The sequence below is a fragment of the Choristoneura fumiferana genome, chromosome 28 (genome assembly GCF_025370935.1).
Source record: "Choristoneura fumiferana chromosome 28, NRCan_CFum_1, whole genome shotgun sequence".
Lineage (NCBI taxonomy): Eukaryota > Metazoa > Arthropoda > Insecta > Lepidoptera > Tortricidae > Choristoneura > Choristoneura fumiferana.
In genome coordinates, this window is record NC_133499.1 from 1,374,909 (window position 1) to 1,389,295 (window position 14,387).

General features: G+C 44.5%; 1 protein-coding gene across 2 annotated transcripts in view; it reads right to left on the reverse strand.

The window, feature by feature from the left end:
• Positions 1-1,031: 1,031 nt before the first annotated feature.
• Positions 1,032-14,387, reverse strand: part of LOC141443873 (uncharacterized) — a 55,273-nt gene continuing 41,917 nt past the window's right edge. For both annotated transcript variants that reach the window (XM_074109235.1, XM_074109236.1), the window contains 10 exons: positions 12,762-12,876; positions 11,299-11,462; positions 10,925-10,994; positions 9,924-10,103; positions 8,263-8,352; positions 6,115-6,216; positions 4,597-4,746; positions 3,649-3,788; positions 1,963-2,153; positions 1,032-1,087 (listed from right to left, as the gene is read on the reverse strand). In XM_074109235.1, coding sequence (XP_073965336.1) covers positions 1,084-1,087; positions 1,963-2,153; positions 3,649-3,788; positions 4,597-4,746; positions 6,115-6,216; positions 8,263-8,352; positions 9,924-10,103; positions 10,925-10,994; positions 11,299-11,462; positions 12,762-12,876 — 1,206 coding nt within the window. In that variant the 3' untranslated portion in view covers positions 1,032-1,083. The remainder of the gene's footprint in view (positions 1,088-1,962; positions 2,154-3,648; positions 3,789-4,596; positions 4,747-6,114; positions 6,217-8,262; positions 8,353-9,923; positions 10,104-10,924; positions 10,995-11,298; positions 11,463-12,761; positions 12,877-14,387) is intronic.

The following is a 14,387-nucleotide window of genomic DNA, read 5'->3' on the forward strand; positions in this document are numbered from 1 at the left end:
GGCTGTTCCCTGGCCTGTTGAGATTCTCCACGTTCTCCCGGAAGGTGTCGGCCAGCTCCTCGACGGTGCTGAAGAGGAAGACGCCGGCGGCGCCCCCCGGCGACGAGCGGCCCGCGGGCCCGCAGCCGTGCGGGTCCCACATCACATAGGCCTTCTCATCCGCCCCGCGCCAAAGCCCCACGCAGTAGTCCTTCGCGCACAGCACGCCGTACTTTTGCTGAGGGATAAGAATAACAAAACTATTGTTCAATAATATCAATCGTATTTTTAAGTTGGTAACAATATCGCTGCCAAATTGACGGTCATCTGACATTTGAATTGGCTTTTGATTTTGACAGTTAACTTTTTGATTCGAACATTAGGAACCGAGTAAGTCGGTGTGAGTCGCTCTCGTCGGTCGGTCTAAGTCTGTAGTATTTTCGCTTCTACGCGCAATCGAATATTTCATGTAACTGTGCCTTATTAACTCCTGAATTGGGAAACACTCGTCATCATTGGTTGGAAAATCAGTTCATTCAATAGTTTCGTTTTTCGTCATATCTCTCGGGCCTCGGCATCAGTCAGGCATCGTGCCACAACTATTTATTTTTGAACGTCACCTAACCTCAAATGTCAACAGTCAGTGTCATTGTCACAATTTCTTGTTTATTTTACTGCAAAAGCAATAAAAATATGTTTTTAAACATAATCATAATAAAAAATGTACTTTATTTTGATACTATGTACGTTTTTTTCTGACCTATAGGTATAACCAATGTACTTTAACGGCCCGAAAAAAAGGTGGCAACCCTACTCCCCACCCTTATTCATTATAGACTCGGAAATTCGTGGACCACACGAGGTCCACTCGTCAACGCGGCGTCCACCCGTGGACCACCTGTCGCCAACGAGTGGACGCCGAAAGTCGAGGCGGTGGTGGTCGGGTGCCGGGTGCCGGGTGCCGGGTGGGTCTAATGAGCTGTGGCCTTTAGAGAGAGACCGACCGCCTCGAAGAAGCTGTTGATGGCGCGGCGCAGGTTGAGCACGGCGCCGTGTCGCCGGCCTTCACGTCGCCGCGCGCCACGTCCTGCTCCATCTCCAGCTTCACCTGCCCGAGGAAAACAAGGCAGGTAGCTAATAGTACATTGGGTCCTGAGGGCGGCAAATAAGGTATTACGAACGAGAGTATATTAGAATAGATAAAAACAGACTCTGCACAGCAATAGTACTTTCACTTCTCATGCTCGTGAAGTTCGTGTTTATGCATATTTAGATAAAATGTTGATACCTGGGCCAATCAACTATTTTACCGACAACTTGGGCGTCTCCTGCGTTACCAAAATTGTCTCTGGCGTTACCAAAAAATCGTACTTCCAACAAGATATTTCACGGTTTAATAGGTTGAACTTACGTAGGATGGTATGTATTCATGTACAACATCTATTAAATTAGGGAAAAAACATGTTTACTTACAAAAATCTGCAATTGTTTGAAAAATGTCGCGGACAGATTAGTGTCGGTAAAAAAGTTGATTGGCTTAGTTACCATTGAAATAGTACCTGCTTAGCAACTGGTGGCATTTTGGGCGTTGTTGTGTTTGTGGTTGGTAGGTTAGTCGCCACTGATTTTCTAGTTGTTATTGTCATTATGACAAACTAGATGTGTAAGTATTAATTAAAAATTAAACTGTTGAGATATTTTTGACGTAGTGAAAGCTCACGTGAAAATTCTGACGTAGGTGGCAATAAGGTTGTGATGATTGAAACGTATATGTCTTTATGAACACTCGGCCCGTGCAGATATATCTGCTGCTGACAGCTGACTGTACACGAAAAATCGAGTCGGCATTTCCAGGCCGGTAAATAGTAAAAATACCACCATTTACCGCGACGTTTCGGCAACATTCCAGTGGCCGTGGCCACTCGTGTCGTATTTTGACTATCGGTCACCCTAGACGACATCATCCCTTAAAACATTACTCACATTGAAGCTGGTGAGATGGAACTGCGCGGGGCACTCGTGCGCGCACACCCGCGGCGGGTTGGCGGCGGCCGGCAGCGCCATCGAGTACAGCGGTCGCCGTACTTCAGGATGGCGTCGATCAGCGCCGGCTTCCAGTACACGTGGGGCTCGATGTGGTCCACCACTATGGCCACCACTGACATGGCCGCGTCCTGGGAGGAAGAGGATATTGACATAAGGGGTTCATTAAGGATTAGCATTATAGCACCTGGCCGTGGGGTGCCGGCATAAGAATGTTCAGAATGTTAAGAATGTGGGCAGCAGCGTCTTCTTGGCTACTATGTACAACTTATACTGCGCTCGCCACCCGCTTGCCAAGCGTGGCGAGTATTGGCCCAAATAAACCTCGTAATGAGGCAACTGGAGGTCTATGGGGGAGGCCTAATGTCCAACGTCCTGAGGCTGATATGATGATTATAGCACCTACGAAACGCCAGTGTTGGCATGCGTGGCGTTAACAGAGCCTGAGATGTGGACGCGGGAAAAGCGATCGTCAATTGTCAGTTTGTAAAAGAAGTCTGGCCCGTTAGTATTTCAGGATGGCGCCGATCAGCGCCGGCTTCCAATACACGTGGGACTCGATGTGATCCACTACTATGGCCACCACTGACATGGCCGCGTCCTGGGAGTCAGCCACCAGAGACGTCGTGCACAGGCAACACATCAAAATTCGTCTGGAACAGACGCGTAGGCCTGATTTATTGATTGATGGCGGACTAATGATAAGATGGAGGGTCGCATGAGTTCGTTAAATGCGGGCGGCGAATATGAAAATGAGCCATTAAAATTTAAAAGGGAATCTATTTTAACCCTCGACTCAAACGTAATGGTGTTATAAGTTTGACGTCCTGTCCTGTTCCAATTACAGATGTGCAAGTTGTGGAAAGTTTCCAAAGAGTTGGAAAAGTCTTCGGAAATTTCTGGAAATTTTCACAAGAAATTTAGGATATTTAAATTTAAGAAACGGAAAATTTCAATCTCCATACAAAATTTTTGAAAGTTTCCTAAGGCACATCAGTAGTCCCAATGTATTGTCATGTCAGTGTACCTAGTTATCTCGCTCAGTCTCTAAATGTTTTTGTTCTGCGTTAAGCCGCCATGCATCGAAACCACTGCCCGTTCTGTCCTTGCCCTGTCGCAGTATTCCACCTGTCCCAGTGTGTTGCCTGGTTGTCTCCAAGAGGTTCTCACTCTGCGCACGTCTGAGACACGTCCTGTCCTTGTCCTGTCACAGTCACAGTACCTATCCCACCTGTGTCAGTGTACCGTCTCGAGGAAAAAGTTCTCGTTCTGCACGAGGCAGCCGCGCACTCAGACCGTTGTGCGTCCTGTCCTAGCCCTGTCTCAGTGTGTTTTCTTTCAGTTGCCTGGTTGACTCGCGCCGTCTCCAAGAAGAAGTTATCGTTCTGCGCAAGACGGCCGCTCTCTGACGCCGTGGTGCGCACGACATGCGTCTTGACCTTGCCCTGTTACAGTATGCCCCCTGACCCAATGTGTTGTCAGTTACCTGGTTGTCTCGCGCCGTCTCCAAGAAGAAGTTCTCTTTCTGCGCGAGACGGCCGCTCTCTGACGCTGTGGTGCGCCCGACACGCGTCTTGACCTTGCCCTGTTACAGTATGCTCCCTGACCTAATGTGTTGTCAGTTACCTGGTTGTCCCGCGCCGTCTCCAAGAAGAAGTTCTCGTTCTGCGCGAGACGGCCGCGCACTGAGGCCGTGGCGCGTCCGAGACGCGTCATGTACTTGCCGACGGCCGCGTCGTCTAAAGCTTCCACTAGGACCTCTTCCTCTGCAATTAATTGGAGAGATGATGTCACAAACTACACGGTACAGACGGGTGGGAGTCTCCCCACTTCTATCGACGAGGAATCGGCTTAATCCGACCAAAAAACGCTTTATGTCCGCTTTATTGCGTATAAGAGCGAAATAGACGTCTTCCCGTCGGTTAACGTCGTTTCGCGTCGGCCGAGTCGATCGACGTCTTTTTCGCTCTTATTGCGTGGACACTGGACATAAAATTATTTTTGATCGGCTAAATCCGATTCCGAGTCAATAGGTTTGGGGAGACCCTTAGGATCCGTCTATCTACGGCTTAGCTTAAACCGAGTTTAGACTTGCAAGAAAAATCGTGCAAGTTGCATTACATTGCCGTAAAGCCAACGAGTTTGTAGTGGTCAATCGAGCGCTGCAATGTAATGCAACTTGCACGATTTTTCTCTCAAGTCTATCTAAACTTGGCTTTAGAAACTGTTAGTGCAAGAAAGTTACAACGGGAAATGTCTGAAAAATTTAGAAACGCTTACTTTTTATATCAATAGGAATAACCTTTCTAATGAACAGTTGTTCCATAGTCCAGAATAAAAAACATTAAAAAAGGAATTTATGTGTCTTTGACTCAAAACATCTCGCGAAGCGAGCGCAAGACGAGCGAGCTAAAATCGAAACGTACGGCAACGACGGCAGCGCACCCTTGACTAAAGAAAACTGAATCCTCCTGAATGCTCCTTAAATTATCAGTGTGTGCGCACACATTTAAGCCGCGCGATGTACTGAGCCTACTTGTCCTCTTTTACTATGGTATAAGGTGGTCGACGTACCCTCCTCGCCGGCGGCGGGCTCGTCCCCCTCGCCCCCCTTGGGCGGGGAGCGCTTCTCCTTCAGCACGGCCGTCAGGTCGTTGCCGACCTTCACCGGGTACAGCTTGTACGGGGCGAGACATTGCTTCTTGTCCAGGCCGCCTTGGAGCGCTGAAAGTGGAAAACATTTTCATAAATCAGAATCAGGTCAAACTTGGTCATTAACTGAAGCTCAAAAAGCCAGGTTTGCCAACGGGCGATGGAGCGCAGTATTATACTTAGGTGTTCGTAGAACTGATCGCATCAGAAATACAGAACTGTGCTCCAACCCGCGTTGCAGGTGCGCTTGTGCAAGGTCCGCCGGGATTGCTAACACCATCTTGCTCGCTAATCCTGCCGTGAAGCAGCAGTGCTTGCACTGTTGTGTTTCGGCGTGGAGAGTTAAGACAGCCGGTGAAACTACTGGCACTTGAGGTATCCCATATTAGGCCTCTAGGTTGGCAACGCATCTGCAATACCCCTGGTGTTGCAGATGTTTATGGGCGGTGGTGATCTCTTACCATCAGGAGACCCACTTGCTCGTTTGCCAGTCGAATAAAAAAAAAGATGTGGGCGCTAAGCTTAAGTGGGACTGGGCTGGTCATGTCACCCACAGTTTTGGGTCCAAATTACTACCCATTGGGTTCCGTGGGATGACCATCGAAACTGAGGCAGACCGAAGAGGAGATGACTTGGACGCATATCAAGTAGAGTGACATGCTGTCGATAAGGACGAATGGCGGCCTTTGCCCAGCAGTGGGACACTTTAACAGGCTAATAAAAAAGACCGACGGCGAAAAAATCATTTTTTTTGTACGGGAGCCCCCTTAAATAATTATTTTATTTTAATTTAATTATTTATTTTTAAAGTGATTATACAACGAAAGATTCTCTGAATATTTCAAGCATCTACCTGTTGCCGTTATTAATATCAAGCAAAAAACGGTAAAACAATCACGTTTGTTGTATGGAAAGCCCCCCTTAAATATTTATTTTATTCTGTTTTTAGTATTTGTTGTTATAGCGGCAACAGCAATACATAATCTGTGAAAATTTCAAGTGTCCAACTATTACGACTCAAGAGATAGAGCCCTGTGACAGACGGACGGACGGACAGACAGACAGTGGAGTCTCAGTAATAGGGTTCCATTGGCACCCTTTGGGTACGGAATCCTAAAAATCAGAACGTTTATTCTGTAAGTAGGCCCCCTCAAGGGGCTCTTTTACATGTCATTATTTATACTTACTATCAGCGCTTTTGGAAAGACCATTATGAAGGAAGAAGAAGAATGTGCCGCTTGATGTATACCTCTATTATAGCTTCTTTATCGCTCACTGCGTGACTCAGCCTCTCCAAGAGGCCAGCACTTAACCACATCTCAGAGCCACAGATCATAATGGCACGGTGTCGTAAGCAGACTCCAAATATGCCGCTTCTCAAATTCCTCTACTCTAGCCCATGCCAGTCTGCCTGAGAGCGACAAGGACGCATAGACTCACTGAGCTTGTCGATGAACTCCCCCGGGCTGGCGAAGACCATCAGCACCGGCGTGGACTCGCGCGGCACCGGCTCCGGCTCAGGCTCGGGCTTCTCCTCGCCCTCTGCAAACAATACATTCACTAGGATACATACTTCTTTGGAGACATTGTGCCAGAAACGTCAATACGGAATTTGACTATTTTATAAATTAAAACTACACAATGCCTGTTATCGAATAGAAAAACAATTTTTAAGCTACCTTTACAAATAACAAAGTTATAAAGGTTTGAAATTCAAGATTAGACAGAGAAAGACATACTGGCATGTGACGTCACACGCCAGTACCGACATACTTGCTGCATAGAGAAAAGCGTTTGAGAAAGAGACAGGTATATAGATTTTTCAAAAAATCACTATAAATCCAATTTTCAACCGATTTAAATTTTCTTTCGCTAAACACTATCTGTTTATCTATATTTTCATAATTATATTATGATATGGCAAAATCAGGAGTTGTCAGATACCATATTGACGTACAGTTGCCATCAGATATTTTGGAGCGGCATTAGAGTTTATGTCCGGATATTTTTGATCATATTGGCTGGCTGCCTAACGACTATTATGATGTTTCAAATTAGCAACTTTGCCTGGCGAAAATGGCGGTCGTTAACCGGAATCCCTTGTGACTCAAAAATGCCTATTCGTACTAAAGGCAAAGTGTACAAAACGGCGGTGAGACCAGTGATGCTGTATGGTTCCGAATGCTGGACGGTGAAAGAGACGCATGCACAATAACTGCATACTGCAGAGATGGTCGGGACGGGTAACAAGATGGGATAAAGTCCGGAACGAATATATACGTGGCAGCTTCAAGATAGCTCCTATACCCGACTGACTGTTAGTCGACTGAGGTGGTACGGCCACGTAATGCGTAGAGATAAGGAACACCTGGTCCAAAAAGAGTTATGCCTACCGGAGAACAAAAGAGGCCGGGGACGCCCCCCGTCAACCTGGTGGTCCAGTATGAAATAGTAGATTAATAACCAGGGGTGGAAAGTGACCCATTTCACCCGAGATATTTCTGGCGCTCGAACGAAATGGGTAATTTCACCCGAGTTAGACACTCTACTTTTCATTTCGACTGTGAGGAAAGTTATATCCACCTCTAACGGTATACCAAGGAGCTTATTATACAAAACTGGAGGTTGAACGCCGAACACAGAAGTTTGACCTTTATTATACTTATTTATATATTCCATCTCTTACTTTCACATTTCACGAATGACTTTCATCACTTTCTTAGCCTAACTAAGATGGAATATGTTCGTGACGCAATATATTTTTTTTTTTATTTCAAACGGATGTTCGGCTTTCAACCTCAAGTGTTGTATATAAGCTCCTTGGTCACGACGTGCATCTAGATGGCCATGCCGAAACGTGAAAAAAAGTGTCATTGACGTAACTCAATTATCTTCGACTCCGTGGCTAATCGAATAATTAAAAAAAAAACTTTCTACCCCATGAAAATTAAACTTTCCGAACAGGAGAGTTAAAAAAACTTTTTACCAAAAACAATTTCCCCGACCCGAGAACCCAAGACAGAATGTCTTGGCGCCTTTAGATTACGAAAGCCGACCCCACTTAAAGTGGGACGGAGCAAAGAAGAAGAAGTAACCCTCCCTAGGGCAGTCAGTTAAGGGGTTTAATTTTTTATGAATTCGACTGTACCCCGTTGCCACGGTTACGTCCCCTGGACAACTCTTTAACACCATGAGTTTCTATATTTTTTGTCTAAATTCATAGCTTACATTTGTGTCATTATTTAGACGTAAGTTTTTTTTAAGAAACTCGTCACTGTTGTCTCTTAGACAAAGATATAGAATAACAAACCAAGAAAAAGTTGATTGGCCCTATAAGTCAATTGCGTGCGAGTAAGCCTGCAACGCCTACGCCGAGTCAGCCAGTAAGGCCGCTTGTAGACGTCCGTTGTTCTCACCGGACAACGGACCATTTTTTGCGATGTTGTATGGCTGCATCGCCGGACAAGTGTCCGGTGCATGTACACACATTCATTGTAAGCCATACAATACCGCAGGTCCGGCAAAAAAACGGTCCTTTGTCCGATAAAAACAACGGCCTGAGGCCACCCCAGGGCTGCGCATACGCACCGGCGCCGGCCTCCTCCTCGTCGCCGCCGGGCTCGCCGCCGCCCTCTCCCGCCATCTCATCCTTGATACGTTGCAGCCGGAGCTCGTCGCCTGGGAACACACAACACAATGAAACAGGGCTATCGCGTATGAATTCGCCGCTAGAGGCGCTAGGGTAGCGTGAGGTCTCCGAAATGTCAAATCTCAGTTTTTGGGTGAGCTACGCGGGCTTATTTGTAATTAGAATAATTTTGTGAATATTTTGCATTACTTGAAATTAATTTTGGCAATTATGCGTTACGGGGCAATGAATGTCTGTGTTTTGAGACAGTTTTGTCTTTCGGAAACTTTTGCCCTCCCTTTTTTTCCGAACAAAAAGGGACTACGCAACACTGTGGTTGCTCGATATTTTTATGGTACGGTTTTAAGGTGTATTAAATATGATTTTAATCTAAACTTTGGTTTCACGCCCCCGTAATAACAGAATTTGAAAGCCACACTTAAAAACCTCACGAAACAGTGACGCCATCTAGAAAGACAAAAAAGCCCTCATTAGACGTCTTTTACAGACCAATGTAGCGACTCCTAGCGCCATCTTGTGAGCAAATATGGAAACTTCGAATACTACTTCTCCGAAGACCCCCAAATTGATTTAGGCCGCGGCCACAATAATTTCCAGCGTCAAATCTGGTCACGTGACATATTTTTTTTTTTTTTTTTTTATAAAACGAGGGGGCAAACGAGCAGACGGGTCACCTGATGGAGAGCGATCACCGTCGCCCATGGACACCCGCAACACGAGGGGAATCACAGGTGCGTTGCCGACCCTTTAAGGAATTGATAGGCTCGTTTTTTAAAGATCCCTAAGTTGTAAACGCTCCGGGAATGTTGCCGCTGTAAGCTGATTCCAGATCTTCGTCGTGCGAGGAAAGAAGTTTCGCTTAAAACGCACGGTACTAGACTGCCAATCATCAAGATGGTGAGGATGGAAAGACAGACGGTTCCTCGAAGTGCGGTAGTGGAATTTAGCCGCAGGCAGCAATTCGATATACATATAGCGATAAAGCTGAAAATGTTGAGCTTTATCGCTGGCACAGAGTACATATTCGCTGGAAAAAAAAACCTCTTCAATTTCGGCAAAAACACTTATTTTTTTTTCATTCACTCCAATTTCTTTTATTTGTACCACTGCCACGACTGCTACTAAATGAGATTAAGAAATCACCTTCCAAGGTCAAAATAAATCCTGCAATAAGCCACGAAATAAGCCATCTTGTCGCTGCTGCTCGATGTGGCGACTAGACGCTACTTTTTTGACTCGCGGGAAATTCTAAATCACCTTCAAAATGGGGTCACGTGACCAGATTTATCGCTGCAATCGAGCGATTTCATGTAGGGGCACCCTTAATCTACTCTCTTTATTATTAAACACGCTTTAAGTACTATTAAACAATCTAATATGTACATGTATTTAAAAACTATGAGAACCGGGTGTTTCGACATACGGATGCTATGAGAACCGGGTCTTTTGGCCTATGATAATTTAAAGAAACTGTTATTTTGGAACGGACGTTTTGGTAAACAGACAAAACGGTCCAAAACCCACACGGCCAGCTGTCGGTAATTGCCAACCAGCAGGCTTCGTCTGGTCGTACCACACCTTGACCATCGCTAGCACTCACCCTTCTCAATCCGATGCGATGTCAGCAGCCCCCGGGCCAGCGTGGGCGCGGGGTCGAACGCGACCACCTTCCCGCCGCACGCCATCCACACGCCCAGCTGGTGGTAGTCGCCGACCAGCAGCGACACGGTCGTCGGCTTCGTCTGGTCGTACCACATCTTGAACAGGAGGTCCTTTATCTCTGCATCGTGAAAAGAAAAAATAAATTCTTTATTTCTGTGCACGAATTACTCCGTAGGTGTTAGTGACAAGAACAACTAAGTAATCCTACTAATATTATAAATGTGAAAGTTTGTGAGTGAGTGAGTGAGTTTGTGAGTAAGTGTGTTTGTTACTCCTTCACGGTTAAACGGCTGGACGGATTTGGATGAAATTTGGCAAAGAGTTAGTTTATAACCTAGAATAAAACATAGGATACATTTTATCCCGATATTCCCATGGGATAGGGATAAAATCTCTAAATAACAACCGCTGGGCTTAGAGTCATGAAATTTGGTGTGTAGGTTGGACTTCTGGAATAACACATAGGCTACTTTTTACCTGGATGTACCCACGGGATAGGGATAAAATCTCGAACTAATAACCGCTGGGTTAGAGTCATGAAATTTGGCCATGATTGTTTTTAATGTAACGTCAATGAAAAAAACGATTTAATATTCGAGAGTTCCTAAGGTAATTTTTAAAAATCCCGGAATTTCAGTTCAGCTGCTGGGCCTGCTGGACCTAATGATTCACGTGTTCGAAGCGAAGTACTAAATATTAGGTATGCAAAAACAAAAAATCTACTATTATATTACTACCCCTTTCACCTGTCTGCTCCAATGTATGAGTATTTTGCAATATCGGTCAGTAATCACACTCATAAAGCTGTAGGTTTATCTTATCCTACTCATTAAAGATACGTGCGAGCCTCGCAAAACATTGCATCCTCAAGGCAGTACAATCTATCTTCTACAGATCTAGTGATAATATCTAATATAAGAATTAGTGGGGTTCAGTGACCTTTGATCTTCTCCGGCTCTTCTTCGCCCTCTCCCAAGGCCTCCTTCTCACCACCTTCTCCTTCGCCCTCCTGAACAACAAGCATGACATTGTAAAATACAATTCATCTGGAAAACAGCGCCTTTGTATACGACTTGGAAATTCGTGGACCACGCGAGATCTACCCGTGGACCATGTGTCTACCCGAGTGGACGCCGAACGACTAGCCCAGTGCTGGTCAGATGCCGGTAGGCTCTAATGAGCTGTGTGACCTTTATGTTGGCTGTACCTGACTGGCATAAAATTACCTGTGACAATTGACAAGTGTTGTCAATTTTTCAGGCCCTATGTCTCTCATACCGGTCTTTTCCAGGGTTATAGCAAGTGAAACTGACCCCGACTGGCGCGTCCGGTAGCCGCAGCGGCAGACGGATCGGTTCCTCCAGCTCTATGGAGAACGTGTTGGCTCCCATCTCGAACTTCTCCGTCAGGTCTTCGGGCACCATGTCCTTGTTGCCAGTCTTCTTGACCAGCTGGTTGTAGTAGTCGGCGCCAGCCTCTAGAGAACCCACCAATACAGGTAAGTATTACGATGTCTGTCAGATGTTTTCGGTCTAATGCGATTTTAGTCAGATTCGTAAGTCGTCAGATCGTTTATTTAGCAACGCCATGGGCTCGTTTAAAGTAATTAAAGTCTTCATTTATTTATCTTTATTGTCCGTTGTGCAAAACTTGATTATAAAAATTTTTGCTAATATTTTTCGTCAGACGCCTATTCAAACCAGATGTTTGACACATTTTGAGAGTTGGCAGTGGGTTGCAACCTTAAAAAGTGTGTGACAATGAATTAAACAATTTCTATTATCATTCATTGCGAACAAAAACACAAAGTGATCTTTATACTATAAATAGACTTAGGTTTTTTTACGTTTACTAATATTATGTGATATTTACCAAAGCCTTCAATACCCACCCAAATTTCATAGTTAGGGATTGTTCTTATCTGTTTTAGTACCACTGTCGCCGTCGCGGCCTATTGTCCCAATCATATTGTTGTAAGTATAAGGTTTTTTTTTATTCGACTGTATGGCAAACGAGCAAGTGGGTCTCCTGATGGCAAGAGATTACCACCGCCCATAGACACCTGCAACACCAGAGGGATTGCAGATGCGTTGCCAACCTAGAGGCCTAAGATGACATACCTCAAGTGCCAGTAATTTCACCGGCTGTCTTACTCTCCACGCCGAAACACAACTGCTATGCTATAGGCTGATGATAATTGTACCACATGCACACCTTTTGACACCATATCTATACTCTATACTAAGAGCTTTGGATTTTTGGATGTTTGTTACGAATTAACTCAAAAACTACTGGACCGATTTTAAAAATTCTTTCATTAAGTATTAGAATGCTTAATTATTCTAAAGAGCCATAACCCATTTATTAACAGAAAAAAATAGGGTTCCGTACTAAAACTACAATAGTGTAAAAAAAAGTTGCTATAAAACATCTTTCATCGCATGCGCTGTAGAATCCATACTTAATCTTTCCGTTTGTCCGTCTTTCACGCCGTAACGGAGCGACGGACGTGATTTTTGGCGATAGTTTATGGGCCCGAGAGTGACATAGGCTACTTTTTATCCCGGAAAAATGCACAGTTCCCGAGGGAACAGCGCGCGATAACCGAATACCACGCGGGCGGAGCCGCGGGCAAAAGCTACTCGTTTTATAAAATCCTTCCATTCTACTTGACTCATTTATTCGGTATAAGCGACAGGAAACTGATAGCGGTAAACGGCCGTAGAACTATCTCGTGATGTCTAGGTTAGCGCGTCGATTGACAAAGTCAGCTCACCGAGGAAGTTGAACATGTGGTCCTGGTGCATGAGGGGCGGCGGCACGGCGTCGGCGGCCGCGCAGAAGGCCGCGGCGGCCGGCAGCGCCAGGGTGCGGCCCGCCTTGTCTTCCTCCTGGGAACACGGGGCAGTTGAAGCTATACCCTTTGCATGTAAATGACATGTATATGACGTTACTTTATCTTGTGTGAGTTTCAAGCTACAATACAATACAATACAATACAATAACTCTTTATTGCACACCAATACAGTAAACAGTACAGAGAACACAAGTATATACATAGAGATTTTCTAAGGTAAGCAATAGGCGCTTCAGAGCGATCTCTTCCAGGCAACCCTTACAATGGACAGAAATAAGGAATACATTTTAGCAGGTGGTGCAATTTACAGTAGATTAGAGCTGTATCAAGAATACATAAAACTAACACATACAATACACATACACAACAAATCTAAACAGCACCACCTATCACGGCTATAAGCTACCATCTATCACGGGTTTCTAAGATGATGGTGCTGTCGTACATACCTAATAGCAGCAGCAAATGACGTCAATCCAACCTAACCACTTTCCTGATAGCAATTGACGAGATTTCATTTTTTTGACAACTAAAAATTACTACAGGAATCGAAAGACTTTTGCCCCCTGAACACGGAGAAATATTTATTATATTTTATTTCTCCATATTTAAAAAAATACAAGAAATTAAAAATATATATCTGAATTTACCAACACTACCACAGAATAGATTTTTTCTTTGCCTTTTTCACTAAAAATCTGAAGAAAAATAATATGTTTTTTTACATAATGAAGTATAAGGAAATGATGCGGGTTAAAAATATGTATTTTGTAGCTATTTTATTATTGTCAAATATTATTTTGATTGGTTAATCTAACTTGAACAGTTTACAAAATATGCCACTTTCAATGATACGCTGATGATTTTACATTATCCTGAATAACTCGAAAACAAAAGAAGATCGAGGACTGATATTAAGCATAGAGTGTTCTTAGGACTTGCCAGTACACCACCTGACAGAATGACCAGATCCATCGTTAGGAGCACTTCTAGCTCGCTTAGCCTGCTAGACCCTTTAAAACTATCAGCGTCTTTCTCGTTCCAAACAGAATACAGAGACAAATTAGAGTCTTAGAAATATGAAATCTTGTCAATTCCTTTTGTGCAAGGGTCACAGTTTTAAGCCAACCTAACCCACTTTTCTGGTTGCAATTCCTTTTATGCAAGGGTCACAGTTTTAATCTAACCTAACCCACGTTTCTGATAGCAATTCCTTTTGTGCAAGGGTCACAGTTTTAAGCCAACCTAACCCACTTTCCTGGTAGCAATTCCTTTTATGCAAGGGTCACAGTTTTAATCTAACCTAACCCACGTTTCTGATAGCAATTCCTTTTGTGCAAGGGTCACAGTTTTAAGCCAACCTAACCCACTTTTCTGGTAGCAATTCCTTTTATGCAAGGGTCACAGTTTTAAGCCAACCTAACCCACTTTTCTGGTTGCAATTCCTTTTATGCAAGGGTCACAGTTTTAAGCCAACCTAACCCACTTTTCTGGTTGCAATTCCTTTTATGCAAGGGTCACAGTTTTAATCTAACCTAACCCACG